The sequence below is a fragment of the Scyliorhinus canicula genome, chromosome 9, assembly GCF_902713615.1.
Source record: "Scyliorhinus canicula chromosome 9, sScyCan1.1, whole genome shotgun sequence".
NCBI lineage: Eukaryota > Metazoa > Chordata > Chondrichthyes > Carcharhiniformes > Scyliorhinidae > Scyliorhinus > Scyliorhinus canicula.
In genome coordinates, this window is record NC_052154.1 from 88844368 (window position 1) to 88861076 (window position 16709).

Below are 16709 nucleotides of genomic sequence, written 5' to 3' on the forward strand. Positions count from 1 at the left end.
ATGAATGAGGTACGATGTAGAGGCACCTGATCCAGAACTCCATGCAACTCCCTCTCACCCAACACCCCCGGGCATGTCAAGCTCCACCTGTTTCCTGTGTTCTACTGAGTGCACGCAAAGATCTTCCTCTCGCCTTCAAACAGTTTTTGCCCCATCCTCTTGAGTGATCCTCTCTGGCCATGCACATGTACACATCTTCACTCCTCAAGTTCTGAACACACTCCCGCTTCACCCAGTTATTATGGCAGTGCAGCTCTCCAGTTAAAATCCCAACAGACCTCCTTTCTGACAAGGATTCACTTTTTAAAAAAAAAAAAAAAAAAAATTGTTTTCCTTCTCCTGCCTAGTGTTAGCATTCCCCACTTTATTAAATATGTCTGTGTAAGAATGCTATTGTACTGATGTTCCCTTCAGGTGAAGTGGCGAGAAGCAATGGGGCTAGGGGCTGCAGGATTTTCAAGGGAGTGGGGGTATAACCTCTCTAATAAGTATTTACAAAGCAATGTTGTAGAGTGACTGAGGCAACATTGTCTATTAGTCGTTTGATCTGGGAGAGATGGAAGTCATGGTATTTCCCATCGGGTTGCAATTTTTAGACAAAGGTTTGGTTGATATTACTATTTTCTCGCCATGTTTCGGGCTTGGGACTTCAGAGATAACTAATCCATGTTGGAAGATTGCCATTTAAACACCAGGCCTTGCAGTTGTAATACCGAGCTTTCACAAGCACTGGGAATGTTGGGATTCTTCTACCTCCATGGTAGCCTCTTGGTTTATTTCATTTTGTAGCAACATATACAAGAGAATTGTCAGGAATTTATTAGCTAACCGTATGGCCTCATTTTGTATGCTTGGCTGAGAGCCCATACTCCAAAAAGGATTTCTTAGCAGGGGTACTGTTTTGACTGCGGGAGATAACTGTTGACTTTGCTTGATTGACATTACTAAGTGGCTGCAATAAATTGTTCTTTCTGTAATCTCTTTGTCAATGTCTCAATATTTAGACACCCACACACATTTACACACCCACATATAGACACACACACCACACGCCAACACATTGACACACAAACCCACACTCACATTGACACACACACTCCACACATTGACGCACAAATCCATACTCACACACACCCACACATACATTGACACACCCACACATACATTGACATACATTGACATACACACACAGCCATATAGACACATTTAAACCCATACATAGAAACACACTCAGCCACACACTCAGACCCACCCACCCACACATTAACACACCCACACATACTCACGCACCCAAGCACCCCCACATACACAAGGTGGACTTCACGGGTTAGGAACATGGCAGGACCTTCTACACTGGTCCCAAAATCATTCACTGCCTCAAATATCTATCCAATTCTCATTCAGGTTTCTTCTACTACCTGCCTCCCCGAGAAAGTTCAATCCACACATTTAGCTTTGTGAAGATACTGGGTCATCAATGTCTACAGAACCTCCCTCTGCTAAATGTGAGACAGTGTTTCCTGGTTCTAGAATTTCTTGAGTAAGCATTCCCACCCATGAACCTATCCCCTTCAGAATAAACAATCCTAGGCTCTTCAAACTCTCTGTGTAGATCAGTCTGAAATTAATTTGGTTCCCTACAATATGCAGTGACCAGAAATGTACACAGTACTCTGACTGTTTCACACCAGCTTTGTACCTGCTGGTATTTCTCTGTTATCCCAATATCCAGCTATCTTTCCTTACTGCTGCGCAGACCCCTTCAGGTTAGCCTATTTTTAAATTGAATCCCTGGTTTTGAACTCTTCATCGGTATTAACCATGTGTCGAGATTAACTTAACTCATCCTTCTAATTTTGTAAATGTCTGCGGGGTCACTTTGGAGATCGACCCTGTGAGAGTTAAATCTTTCCTCATAAATTTAACAAAGAATTCCTAAATACATTACACAACCTCAAGATGTCCAAAAAAACCTTCCAGCCAATTAGGCAGTCACTGTTGTAATGTTGGAAATGTGGCAGCCAATTAGAGTCTGTTTTTTCGATGTTGATGGAGGGATAAATATTTAACAGGATACCAGGGATAACTCCTCTCAGAAATAATGCCAATTTGAGAGGACAGTTTAATGTTGTATCTAAAAGACAACATCTCCGATAGGGCAGCACGGTAGCACAGGTGGCTAGCACAGTACCAGGGTCCCAGGCTCGATTACCTGCTGGGTCACTGTGCGGAGTTTGCACATTCTCCCCGTGTCTGCGTGGGTTTCCTCCGGGTGCTCCGGTTTCCTCTCACAGTCCAAAGACGTGCAGGTTAGGTGTATTGGCTATGATAAATTGCCCTTAGTGACCAAAAGGGTTAGGAGGGGTTATTGGGTTATGGGGATAGGGTAGAAGTGAGGGCTTAAGTGGGTCGATGCAGACTCGATGGGCCAAATGGCCTCCTTCGGCACTGTATGTTCTATGTTCTAACACTGAACTGCCACCCCGGCAAGTCTCCAGATTGAAACTTGAACCCACAATCGGAGGTGCTACCAACCATGTCACAGCTGACACCAATTTCTGAGACTGGGTATTGTCTGGGTTTCCCAATGCTGCAGTCTCACTATACGCAGCATTCTATATGTGGATCTGGCCAGAATCACGAACATCAACGAATATCTTGAACATCGAACCTCTTCTGATTTGCACTTTCTCCTTCTCTGTACTGTATCTCCATCACCATTTTGTTCTATTGCATCCAAATCCTGGACTGATGGTTTCAAAAGAATTCCACAGTGACCCTCAAATTCTCTTCCTGGTCAGTATGACTGTTCCATTCAACAGACCCTCCCTGCTCTAACCATTTTGTCGTTGTCAACACTGAGCTGTATTTCACACCAGATGGACAAATCAAATTGTTTCCTGTTATTAGGTCTACTTCAAGTTTCACTGCAGCCATGGCTCAATGCTAACACTATTGACTCTGGGTTACAAGGGGGTGGGTTCATGCCCTTCTCCAGAGACTTAACCACACAATCTAGGCTGTCACTTCAGTGCAGCACTGAGGGAGTGTGTCTTGATAGGGAGATATTAGGAACTAGAGTTCAGAAATGGAGTCCAAAATGTAGTAGACATTTTAGGGGTTAAACAGACTGGGAAAAAACTGCTGGCAGCAGAGTCAGAGGTATATGCCCACAGCCTGAGTTACCTTGTCCCATTCAGGCTTAACCTTGTTAGTGAGAATACACAGGAAGCACTGGTTTAGCCAGGATGATCCACTCAAGATCCACTGTCATTCGGGACAGGCTTGTTTGACCAGCCATCAGCCCTCACAGAGTCTGATGACCTACGAGTATGTCAGTGGAAGGTTAGTTGCAAATGGGAATGGGCAATTAGCCAAGATAACAATAATCGATTCACGCCTTGCGACCTCAGGGGAGAACCTTTGTTTGAGGGGGTGGGTGGAGCTTCAAGAGAGAGAGAGAATGTTGTTACAGTTACTGGCAGAAGGCTGTGGAAAATTACCAGAGCGATCATGAACATTGCCACTAAGGCATGCTTTGGAAAAGGATTCCTAACAAATGCCCCAACCAGAAGAAAAATTGCCTTGTAAATGCAAGTAGTGTCTTTGTCTGCCTGTGTAAGTGGAACAAGTGCATGTTCATGTACAGTGTTGTTTAATGGGAACTAGAGTGTTAAGTTTAAGAAACTGCATGTAGTCTGTTAGTGTTAGAGCTGAAGTAAAAGCTTAAATATTGTTTTCTTTCCTTTCGTTATAATAAAGTTTGTTTATAAACTAACCAAGCCCTAATTTTTTATATTATCACTCCTGAAATTAATCGATTGTTCGCAACACATTAGAACTTAAAAAAGTTATGTCATCTGGTCCAGTCTCTTAGCCACTGCTCAGAGCTGACCAGGCTTCAGTAACATTGTAGGTGTGGCAGATAGTTTATTGGGTGAAGATAGGGCAGAGGGGATTGGGCGGCAATTTTGGGTGGGCTCGGACAAGAAAGAAAAATGGAGGCAGAGATGGTTTTGTGATCAAGTGGTGGGAGGGGGGACAGAAATTGCCGGTGAGGGTGGTGGCCTGAATTGTGCGGGGGTTGAATGGGCTGGTGAAGTGATGTGAGGTGTTAGCCATTTGAAAAGTTTGAAGGCGGAAGTAGTGTTTCTTCAGGAGAAACAATTGCAGGTTAAAGACAAGTTGACGTTGAGAAAGGGTAGGTCAGACATTCCATTTGGGATTAGATACCAAGTCGAGAGGATTTTTATTTTATTTAGTAAGAGGGTGACACTTGTGATGGCTAGGGGAGTGCAGGACCCAGCGGGGTCATTTTGTGATGGTCAGTGGGGTTTTGGAGGCCTGTAGTGCTAGTAAACGTTTATGCACCTAATTGGGATGACAGGAATTTGTTCAGTGGATGGTGGTAGATATCCCGGATCTGGGCTCACATAAATTAATAATGGAGGGGGCAATTTCAACTGTGTGCTGGATCCTCGGTTGGACTGATTGAGCCCAATGACATTGGTTAGGTCGGGAATGCTGGAAGGAACTGGGGCTGTTTATGGACCAGATTGGGAGGGGGGAGGGATTCTTGGAGGTTTGGGCATCAGAAGGGAGTTTTCATTCTTCTCCCATGTGCATCGGATGTACTCCAGTATAGATTTTTTAGTGGTGGGCAATTCGATTCCCCCGAGGATAGTGGGGGCGGAATATGGGCCGATTGTGGTTTTGGAGCATGTGCGGCATTTTATGGATGTGAGGTTCGGCGTGGGCCAGGCACGGGAAAGTTCGTGGAGGATGGATTCAGCATTACTGGTGGATGAAAGGTTTTGTGGAAAGATGACGTTGGTCATTAAGGAGTGTATAGGGTTCAATCAGAAGGCGGTGGTGGGGGGTGGTGATCTTGTACAAGGTGGAGAGGATGGAGGGACAATTGGTGGGTACAATTTTGGAAGTTGGCCGGTGGTACTCTATGGCCCTGACCAAGGAGCTCTCAGAGGAGTGGAAGACGCTGCAAGGAGAATTTGATTTGTTATGATAGGGAAGTCGGTGTGCCAGCTTCGGAGAGCAAGGGGGGCTCTGTATGAGTATGGGGAAAAGGCCAGCACCAACTAAGGTGACAAGCAGCCGCACGGGAGATAGTACAAGTGAGGGATGAGGAGGGTAAGTTGGATGCGTGGGAGGGAATTAATAAAGCACTTGAGACATTTTTAGTGGGCTGTATAGGTCTGAGCCTCGGGGGGGGGGGGGGGGGGGGGGGGGGGGTTGGGTGGCTGAGATGGGGCGGTTTCTGAACGGGCTAGTGTTCCTGGAGGTTAAGAAGGACAAGGGGCAGGAATTGGAGGCTCCGTTGGGGTTTCAGGAACTTATGGCGGCGATTGGGTCGATGCAGTCAGGAAAGGTACCGGGACCAAATGGTTTACAATTCAACTTTTATAAACAGTTTGCGGCAGAAATGGCTCCACATCTCCTGAAGATGTTTTCTGATTCTTTGGGACAAGGTTGCTGCTGGCCACCTTGGCTCAGGCATCGATTTCATTAATCCCCAAGAAGGATAAGGTCCCGGTGGAGTGTGGGTCATATAGGCCCATCTCTCTATTAAACATGAATGTAAAGGTATTGACGGGACGGTTGGAAGGGTGTCTGCCGGAGGTGGTATCGGAGGATCAGACGGGTTTTGTGAAGGGAAGGCATCTGTCGGGTAACATTAGGCGTTTACTGAATGTGGTTATGACACCGTCTAAGGGAAGGGTGCCGGAGGTTATTGTGGCTATGGATGCAGAAAAAGGTGTTCGATAAGGTAGAGTGGAGGCATTTGTTCAAGGTTCTGGGGAGGTTCGGGTTTGGGCCCACATTTATCTCAACAGTGTGGTTGTTATATGCGGCCCCTAGCGTTAGCATAAATTCAATTAGTTTGGGAGACCCCAGGTTACACAAAGGTATGAGGAAGGAGTGCCCATTACCCCACTTTTTGCGCTGGCTAATTAACCCTTTGCTATTGTACTCCGGGTGTCAGGGGAGTGGTCGGGTATTGTAAGTGGAGGTAGGGATCATAGACTTTCTGAAGATGACTAATTGCTGTATCTTCCCAATCCGTTGGAATGTATGGATAGGATAATGACCATATTGAGAAGTCTTACAACACCAGGTTAAAGTCCAACAGGTTTGTTTCAAACACGAGCTTTCGGAGCACGGCTCCTTCTTCAGGTGAATGGAAAGGCTTGTTCCAGAAATGTTTATATAGACACAGTCAGAGATGCCCCGGAATGCGAGCACCTGCAGGCAATCAAATCATCAAAGATGCAGAGAGAGAGGTAACTCCAGGTTAAAGAGGTGTGAATTGTCCCAAGCCAGTTCAGTCGGTAGGCCTCTGCACATCTCCACATCATGACCATATTGAAGAAGTTTGGTGCTTTTTCGGGCTAAAAATTGGATGTGAGCAAAAATGAAGTATTCCCGGTGAATGCCCTGGGGAGAAGGGCAGATCTGAGTGGCGTACCATTTAAGCTGGCCATGAGTAGGTTCAGGTATTTGGGTATTCAGATGGTTCATGACTGGGCCACGATGTATAAATGGAATCTGGCTGGCTTGGAGGAGGGGGTGAAAGGGGATCTGAAGAGGTGGGATGCCCTGCGGGTCGCTATGCCCTCCCACTTTTGTTAGCAGGGCGGGAGCAGACGGTCAAGATGAACAGCCAGATTTCTGTTTGTGTTTCAGTCCCTCCCGATATTCCTGCCAAAGGTGTTCTTTTGTAAGGTGGACAGATTAATCTTGGTTTTTGTGGGGCTGGCAAGACGCCGCAGATTCAGCAGCCGTTTTTACAAAGGAAGCGGCATGGAGAAGGACCGGAAGTGGTGGGGAAGATGGGGGAAACAGAGTGGGTGCAGGTGAGGAGGCATCGTGTGTGGGGGTAAGTTTGAGGGCTCTGTCTTCATCCCCCCCCCCCCCCCCACCACACCTTCTGCTTGCCCCGGAAGGATATACGATGAGTCCAGTGGCAGCTTCACTCTTAAACGTCTGGAACCAGCGAAGGCATTTTGGTGTGGGGGGAGGGGTTATATTGGTGCTGGGTCCTATTTGTGGGAATGGATGCGACATATAGATAGTGGTATAGGGAAGGGGTGGAATGGGCGAGGGACTTGTTTGTGGAAGGATGGCGGGCAAGGGGAGAAAACGGTGAAAAAATGTGGGGATTGTGTTATGCTTGTTGAATGACTATATGTTTATGTAGGCTCTGGTTTGAATAAAAATATTTTTAAAATAGAGAGGGGATCTAATTGAAGCGTGTAAAATTCTGACAGGGCTGGATAAATCCTAGGACAAATCCCATCCGGCCCAGTGTGAAAATAGATAAGTCCCACGGGCCGGATGGGATTTATCCTAGGATTCTCTGGGAAGCTAGGGAGGAGATTGCTGAGCCTTTGGCTTTGATCTTTATGTCGTCATTGTCTACAGGAATAGTGCCAGAAGACTGGAGGATAGCAAATGTTGTCCCCTTGTTCAAGAAGGGGAGTACAGACAACCCCAGTAACTCAGTGAGCCTTACTTCTATTGTGGGCAAAGTCTTGGAAAGGTTTATAAGAGATACGATTTATAATCATCTAGAAATAAATAATTTGATTAAGGATAGTCAACACGGTTTTGTGAATGGTAGGTCGTGCCTCACAAACCTTATTGAGTTCTTTGAGAAGGTGACCAAACAGGTGGACGAGGGTAAAGCAGTTGATGTGGTGTATATGGATTTCAGTAAAGCGTTTGATAAGGTTAGCCATGGTAGGCTATTGCAGAAAACACAGAGGCATGGGATTCAGGGTGATTTAGCAGTTTGGTTCAGAAATTGGCTCGCTGTAAGAAGACAGAGGGTGGTGGTTGATGGGAAATGTTCAGCCCGGAGTTCTGTTACTAGTGGTGTACCACAAGGATCTGTTTTGGGGCCACTGCTGTTGTCATTTTTATAAATGACCTGGAGGAGGGCGTAGAAGGATGGGTGAGTAAATTTGCAGATGACACTAAAGTCGGTGGTGTTGTGGACAGTGCGGAAGGATGTTGCAGGTTACAGAGGGACATAGATAAGCTGCAGAGCTGGGCTGAGAGGTGGAAAATGGAGTTTAATGCAGAAAAGTGTGAGGTGATTCATTTTGGAAGGAGTAACAGGAAGACAGAGTACTGGGCTAATGGTAAAATTCTGGGTAGTGTGGATGAGCAGAGATCTCAGTGTCCATGTACATAGATCCCTGAAAGTTGCCACCCAGGTTGATAGGGTTGTTAAGAAGGCGTATAGTGTGTTAGCTTTTATTGGTAGAGGGATTGAGTATCGGAGCCATGAGGTCATGTTGCAGCTGTACAAAACTGGGGTACGGCCGCATTTGGAGTATTGCGTGCAGTTCTCGTCGCCGCATTATGGGAAGGATGTGGAAGCATTGGAAAGGGTGCAGAGGAGATTTACCAGGATGTTGCCTGGTATGGAGGGAAGATCTTATGAGGAAAGGCTGATTTTGTTAGCGAGAAGGTTAAGAGGTGACTTAATTGAGGCATAGAAGATGATCAGAGGATTAGATAGGGTGGACAGTGAGAGCCTTTTTCCTCGGATGGTGATGGCTAGCACGAGGGGGCATAGCTTTAAATTGAGGGGAGATAGATATAGGACAGATGTCAGAGGTAGGTTCTTTACTCAGAGAATACTAAGGGCGTGGAATGCCCTGCCTGCAACAGGAGTGGACTCGCCAACATTAAGGGCATTTAAATGGTCATTGGATAAACATATGGACGATAAGGGAATAGTGTAGATGGGCTTTAGAGTGGTTTCACAGGTCGAGGGCCGAAGGGCCTGTACTGCGCTGTAATGTTCTATGTTCTATGGACAGGCTGGATGCAGGGATGTTGTTTCCTCTGGTTGGGAGGGGGGGGGGGGGGCGCGAGGATCTAGAATAAGGGGGTCACAGTCTCAGGCCACTTAGGAAAAACCTCTTCACTCAGAAAGTGGTGAACCTGTGGAATTTGCTATCACAGAAGGTTGTGGAAACTGGATATATTTAAGAAGGTGAGTGACGCCGGGAGGGGATCATATTCAACTTAAAATGTTAACTCTGGTTCTCTCTCCACAGACGCTGCCAGTGCTCTTGAGTTTATCCAGTATTTTCTGTTTTTATTACACATTTCACAGCATTATTTCTTTGCAATTTATGAAAACTGTCAACAATGTTCTTTTTCTGGGTGTATTTACACAGGAATGGACAGCAGAACACAGACAATGACAAAACAACAACATATGAACACTGTAACACTGAGGAAACGTCTGTTATTAATGTGGAATGTTATAAAGTGAAATCAAAATCACCTTAATACTGACACTTACCTTTGTTCCTCTGTCATCCTGAGAGTAAAATAGAACTTCATCAATCTTTCACATTGAAATCGAGCTTTACCTGTAAACAGCTCCTTCCTTTATGCGGAAAATAGCTAATTATTTATTTTAAATTTTACCATGATTGCTGTTTTGGGTAGGAGTTTGTGCTGGAGAATGAAACATTTTTCAGTTGAGAGACCTGCTGTCAGCAAAGGCACTCCAAGGTCAGGTATAGATGCAGAGTAAAGCAACCCACTACCCAGTCAGTGCGCAACATCCTCATATCAGCTGCTAACTATGGAATATTCCCATTGGCCTCAGCAACCATCCCGTGACCTCTTGAGTGAGATTGCCTCGGAATAGTACAGAGACAAATATACTTATTTCATGTGATCCCTTTTTCCTGCCATCCCAACTTAAGACCATAAGAAATAGGCACAGGAGTAAGCCTTTCGGCCTCTTGAACCTGCTCCGCCATTCAATAGGATCATGGCTGATTCGACATTCCTCTCGTCCACTTTCCTCCCTTTCCCTGTAACCCTTGATTCCCTTACTGATCAAGAATCGATCTATCTCAGCCTTAAATATACACAAGGACTCTACCTGCACAACTCTCAGTGGCAAGAAGTTCCAAAGACTCAACCCTCAGAGAAGAAATTCCTCCTCACCTCAGGCACAACTTGAATCCCCTTGGATTCCAGTTCACTTGATTAGGAAGGTCAGAATTCTATTTGCCTTATTTGATTCTTTTCTGTTCTTCATGACACTTTAATGAGCTATGTCCCTGGATCCCCAGATCTTTATGGATCTCTGCTGTTTCTAGTTTTTCACTACCTAGAAAGTATCCTGTTCTGATTTATTTTAGTTCCAAATTGGAAGACCTCACATTTGTACACACTGAACTGCATTTGCCATGGTTAAACCTATTCACCCAATCTATCAATATCTCTTTGTAATTTTATGTTTCTATCTACAGTGATGTGGAGATGCTGGCGTTGGACTGGGGTGAGCACAGTAAGAAATTTTACAACACCAGGTTAAAGTGCAACAGGTTTGTTTGAAACACTAGCTTTCGGAACACTGCTCCTTCCTCAGGTGAATGAAGAGGTATGTTCCAGAAACACGGTCCCGTGACAACTGCCAGGCAGGAATGTTCCCTTCCAATCGGGGAACACTTCAGCAGTCAAGGGCATTCAGCCTCTGATCTCTGGGTAAGCGTTCTCCAAGGTGGCCTTCAGGACGCGCAACAACACAAAATCGCCGAGCAGAAACTTATAGCCAAGTTCCGCACACATGAGTACGGCCTCAACCGGGACCTTGGATTGATGTCACATTACATTCAGCTCCCACCATCAGGCCTGGGCTTGCGAAATCCTACCAACTGTCCTGGCTTAAGACAATTCACACCTCTTTAACCTGGGGTTACCCCAATCTCTGGATATGTAAAGACTTAATTAACTGCAAATACTCGCATTCAAAGCATTGTCTTTCATCTTTGACTTTGTCTATATATATGTTCCTGGAACATACCTCTTCATTCACCTGAGGAAGGAGCAGTGCTCCGAAAGCTAGTGTTTGAAACAAACCTGTTTGACTTTAACCTGGTGTTATTAGACTTCTTACTCTATCTACAGTGTTTACCAATGCCAGCTAACTTTGTGTCATCAGCAAATTTGGATATGTGGCTTTTCTATCTCATCAGTTAAACCATTAATAAACACTTGTGAATAATTCAGGTCCAGCACAGAGCCTTGTGGGTCACAAATGTGACATCCTGCCAATTAGAGTACCAGCCCATTATCCCTACTTTCTCTCCTGTCATCCAACTAATCGTCTCTCTCGGTCAAGAACAATTTGTCTTCAGTTGTATGGGCTTCACTTTAATTAACAGTTTCCAATGAGGAACTTTATCAATTGCCTTCTGGAAGTCCATACATCCACAAGAGATTTGCCTGTCTCCTACATTAGTCCTCGCTTCAAAAAAAAAATCAAGCAGGTTCATCAGGCATGACCTGTCTTTTACAAATTCATGCTGACTCTCTCATCTACTGTGAACCCCATCATCCTAAAATTCAGGTCCTGGTTTTCCTCTTTCACCTTCTTAAACAGTGGAGTGACAAGTTACATTTTCCAATCTAAAGGAAAGGTTCTTTAGAGAGAGAGCTTTTGAAGGTTATAGTTTGGTCTTGGGGACCAGGGCTTGATCGAATGCCCAATTTGGGGCACGACAAGGTTGTTAAATTTTGCGAGGCCTCTTGCAATATTTGCGACTCTTCCAGGGTGCTCGGGTGGCACTACCAGGCTGGCAGGGGCACTATCAGGGTGCCAGCCTGGCTGTGCCAAGGTGTCAGGTTGGCACTGCCAGGTATCGGGCCTGGGGGTGCCCTGCCCTTATGAGGTGGGGTGAGGGGAGGGCTCGACGACCTCCTAGCAAGTAAGTTGGGGCTTGTGTTTGTGGGGGGGGGGGGGGGGTCCAGAGGCCACGGTGGGGGGGAAGGGGTCCAGAGGCCACGGTGGGGGGAAGGGGTGGTCCAGAGATCGGGGAGATCAGGGAAGCATTCAAAATGGTGACCCAATCTCTTCCTGCACTGATAAACTCTGGGGCGTTTCTCACCAAGGTCATAAAAAAAGAATCCTGTTTGATAGCGGGGTTGTTCTCTGTGCTGCAGGCGCGGTGAAGCACCCCACTAAATGCACCCTAAATGGGACTCTTTTTTTTCCTGTGAAATTGTGCCGCAGGTCTAAATACTGGTCCTTCATTTCAATTACCTGCATTAGATCCAGCCCAAACCGATGCACTGAAAGTTTTTTTGGTTTATGTGATGTGGGTTTGGGGTAATCACAACATATTTCCAAGTCCACAACATAAACCTGCTGCTAGCGGGTGTGATTGGCAATCTCACCGAGTGACCTTAAAGGTGATGGCTGTGAAGAAATAGACATGTAACACTCCATGAGGAGACACATGTCTGAGTGTGGGGTTCAGGGGCCACTTGTGGGCAGCTGACAGAGAGCTCAAAACCTAAAGAGTTTCAATTTCCAGCACTGACATCCTTTTCTGGATGACCATAAAACAAAGAAAACTTGTTAAAAAATATTGAATGTAGCAGAGACATTGAACAGACAAGAGACAACATACAGGGTTAAAGAGTCAGCTTCCACTGATGAGCAATAATCATTAACACTTGTAGAGCGTCTTTAACTCATGAACGCATCATAAAGTGGAACCGGTACTGAACAGAGATTTGTAATGTGCATTTGGGCAGATGGTTGCAGAGTTAACAGAGCTAGTGAGGTGAAGATACAGAATGTGGAGATGTTTGAAGATGGGGTTGGAGTGAGGATTTGGTGGGAAGCAGAGAACCACAAGCTTCAGGTCAGTATGATTGCGAGAAAGGGAGTGAGAGAGTGCTGGAGAATACGGAAGACGTGAAGTAGGATTTTGAATTAATGCACGAGGGGAGGTGACAGGTTTCAGGTAAAGAGTGGCTCTTGGGGGGCATGAGGAAAGATGAGCAGGGAGATAATGAAGGCACGGTGGGGTGGGGAGGGTAGAATGGGGACAACTGATGCTTTAGTGGTGGAAATAGGAAATGGAGTTTGAAACTCAGTCTTGGATCAATGAGGACACAAAGGTTATACACTGATAGACATATTCTCAGTGAGAAGTTCAGCTGGAGGCAGAACCATTGGTGGAAACCAAAGACAATGGCTTCCATTTTCCGGATATTGAGCTAGATAAAGTTTTGGCTGATCCATGATCTGATTTTGAACAACTGGTGAGATAGCTGAGTGAATGTTGTGGAGTGAAGGGTGATGATGAGAGTATCAACGTATCTAAGACCATGAGGAGGTCCACAAGGACAAAGAGGGATTCGGACCAGGAAGTGTAGAAGATTTTAGTTTTGACGGGCAGCATGGTCGGCGCAGGCTTGGAGGGCTGAAGGGCCTGTTCCTGTAATGTACTTTTCTTTGTTCTTTATAATGAGTGTGATTTAACCACGCGCCTGGCGTGGATTTGGGTGCACCGGGTAAATAGTGGGAAAGGCCAAAATCAAAATTTGCGCTGGGCACAAATCAGTTTGCTATCTAACCTGCCTGCTCCTGATGGCAAGTTCCAGATCATGTCCAAATAAATCGAATGTAACAGCCTCCGGGGAATTAACCAGCTCCCCGGCAAGAAATTGCGCGGGCATCGTTCAGTACTCCATTTTAAAAACGTGAAGCTGGCGCAATGGCTGCTGAGAGGAACTGAGGGGTTGAGTAGCCAATTTCCATTTTCTGGCATTCAGCTCAAAGGCACTGGAGCTACTGCCCCAGCACTCGGGGGAGGGGCGGTGGTGGACCCCTCAGTGGGGTTGGGGGGCTGAAGCGTTCCAGGTCGGGGGTCACTCCTGGACTGATGGGGGAAGGGGTGAGGGGAGCAGAGGGCAATAGAGGGCAGGGGTGCAGGCAGTCTCACTATGAAGATTAACGTGACAGGGGCTTCACATGTATCAGGTGCAACATGTTTTAATTGTGAACATTTGACATTACCATTTCCCCAGCTACAGATAGGGATTTCCCCCTCCCCCCACACTGGTTGTCACTCAGTGCTCCGCAATCTTCTTGATCTTTATGGGTGGCATGGTAGCACAATGGTTAGCACTGCTGCCTCAAAGCATGAGGGACCCAGGTTCGATTGCAGCCTTGGATGACTGTCTGTGTAGAGTTTTCACTTTCTCCCCGTGACTGAGTGGGTTTCCACTGGGTGCTGCGGTTTCCTCCCACAATTCAAAGATTTGCAGGTTAGGTGGATTAGCCATACCAAGTTGCCCTTTAGTGTCCGGGGATGTGTAGGTTAGGTTAAGGACTTATAGGAATAGAGAGGAGAAGTGGGCTTGAGTGGAGTGCTTTATCAGAGGGTCGATGCAGACTCAATGGGCCGAATGACCTGCTTCTGCACTGTAGGGATTCTATGATTCCGTGGTCTACTGCTACATCTAGGTATGTGCACAGGATGCACATCAGAGGTGCAGGCAGCATGCTGTTTTCCGTACGCTGCACTTTTGATGCCCTTGGTGGACATCCTGTGGAGGGCCTGGAGCCAGAGAGCCCTGGCCGACTTACCGGTGTCACTGGCTTAACCATGCCACCCTCTTCTGCCCTTGAGCTGCGCTTGTGTCAGGAGTGTTGGGGGGGGGGGGGGGGATACGGAACAACTGGAGACTGCCATCATCTCTTGTGGCAGGTCCCGGGTTGTGGCCTCCAGTGCTTCCTGCTCCCTGGAGGTGCTCGTTGGGTCTTGGGGGAATCCATGGGATGGAGGGGCAGCTGGAGTGAGCTCCCGAGGCCTCTGGTTGTGCCAGTCTTGACGGCTCCCCACTATCTGCAACATGGCAATGATGCCCTCAGCAATGCTCCTCAGTGAGTTGGCCACATTCTGCAGTGCCCCAGCAATGTCCACCTGTGTATGGTACATGTCCCTCAGCCATGGTCGTCGCAGACTGAGCCAAACCTCTGACACCACTACTCAAAAAACTGAGGTCGTGCTGCAGGCTTTCCACTGCGGCCGGCCGCCACCCTGGTGTTGGCCTCAGTGCTACACATTGCAGGCATCATCACCTGCGTCCGTAACCTTTGGGACTCCTCCAATCGGCATTGCACTTGCTGGAATGTCATTGACATCCCCTCCTGAATCTCATGGCCGTGTCCTCGCATCTGTATCAACTCTGGGTGAAACTTGTCCAGAAGCTCGGCATCTGACTGGGACTCAGCTGAGTCCTGGGATCCAGCAGACCACCGACTGCTGACTCCTTTGGATATTCCTGTCTTCACCTGATGTGCATTAGCAACTGTATGGTGCTCAGCAGATTGTGCTCCAAAATCCAGTCCACTAATGTTGCCCACTAAGGTGTGTGTCTCTTCGCTAGTGGAAGGTGGGGGTGCTAGCAGTAACGTATCGATGGTGGTGTCCTCAGAGCTCTCCTCCGAGGTGACCTCTTATGTGGTGTGTGGGGAGGCTGGGAGGGAGGAGGGGATGACTCCAGATGGCCCGGCCTCATCAAATGGAGATCCTGCGAGACAATGAACATGTGGTCGGTGAGGAGGAAGGATGGTTTTGTCTGACATGAACAACTCACTTGAGGCAAGTGATCTGGCTGAAGGGGCAGTGGATCCTCACTTCTGCTGCACAGGCCAGCCTCAATGGCAGTGACTGCTCTCTCCTTGGTCAACCCTGCCAATTGCCTTGGGCACTTCTTCAGATCCCCCCCCCCCCCCCCCCCCCCATCTTGGCCCCTTTCTCGCTTATTATGGGCTACCTTCTCCTGCAGGGACAATAAGAGAGCACCGCACATGGAAGTTGTGGTGGGTGCCGGGGGGCGGGTTATGATGAATAAGCACCAAGATCAGATGTGGGGAGGGTGCAAAATGTCAGTCTGTGATTAATGGGGGGTGGCGTTTGGACATCTGAGGGGTGGCAGGTGGAACTGATGCCAGCAGAGAGGTGGTAACTTACCCTTGCAGCTCGATGGAGGCTGTTTGCCTTCATCCTGCATTGTACGGTGGGTGGTCCTCCTGCTCATGCTATCCACACTGCCAGACGCTGTCACTGCCTCACACTGACCTTGCTACTGGTCCTCCCACCTCCCTGAGGGGGGTGGGAGGACCTTGCGTCTCATCCACAGAGTCGAGCAGCTTGTCCAGGTCGGCATTCGCAAAAGCGAGGAGCAGGTCTGCGCACTGCCGTGCTTGTGTGTTGACTCGGAGTGTGTGGTGAGAGAACGTTTAATAGCAGCTCCACCTTGTTCGCAGCGAGACGCTGAGTCCTGAGTCTAGAGAATCAGATGGCGCGGCAGCCAGTAATGGCGAGGAGCTCGTGGGGGCTCATTTTCGGCACGAAGTGCCATTAAATACAGGCTGTGATCTCGCCAATGCGACCGTCGAGAAGCACACCGCCAATAGCGCCCGAAGTGACACTTAGAAATGATTCCTTTAAATCTCACTCAATATATCAGGACCACTGTCACAAAGTTGGCTTGTTGGACAAAGGCAGTCCTGGTGCTGTGGACAGTGAAATGGACTGAACAGGGGTTGGTTGGAGAAGTACAGTGCATAATTGGAAAGCTGGTGAGTTGAAGGGCCTGGGAGAGAATCAAAGCTTCTCAGGGGTAATTCGTATGACAATGATGATACAAGACCATTAGATAATGACTTTAAATGGTGCAATGGGCATAACAAATACACTTTCTGCCATGACATAGAAACGGGAGACCATCATGGCTCAGTGGGGTAACGTAGTACAGACCAAGGAATGCCTCAAATTAAGCCTCCGGGTTGTGTTTTAGTAAGCCGACTTTAGTAAGCAGTGGTGGTGTGGGGTGGGAGTGGAGTGGGG

General features: G+C 47.3%; 1 protein-coding gene across 2 annotated transcripts in view; it reads right to left on the bottom strand.

Annotated features, from left to right (window-relative positions):
* Positions 1-16709, bottom strand: part of calb2a (calbindin 2a) — a 110564-nt gene that overhangs the window by 17098 nt on the left and 76757 nt on the right. The window contains exon 9 of one of the 2 annotated variants that reach the window (XM_038807138.1): positions 9341-9358. The exons of the other annotated variant lie outside the window; for it this stretch is intronic. Within the exon in view, the coding sequence (XP_038663066.1) occupies positions 9341-9358 (18 nt within the window). The remainder of the gene's footprint in view (positions 1-9340; positions 9359-16709) is intronic. 2 annotated transcript variants of the gene reach the window in all.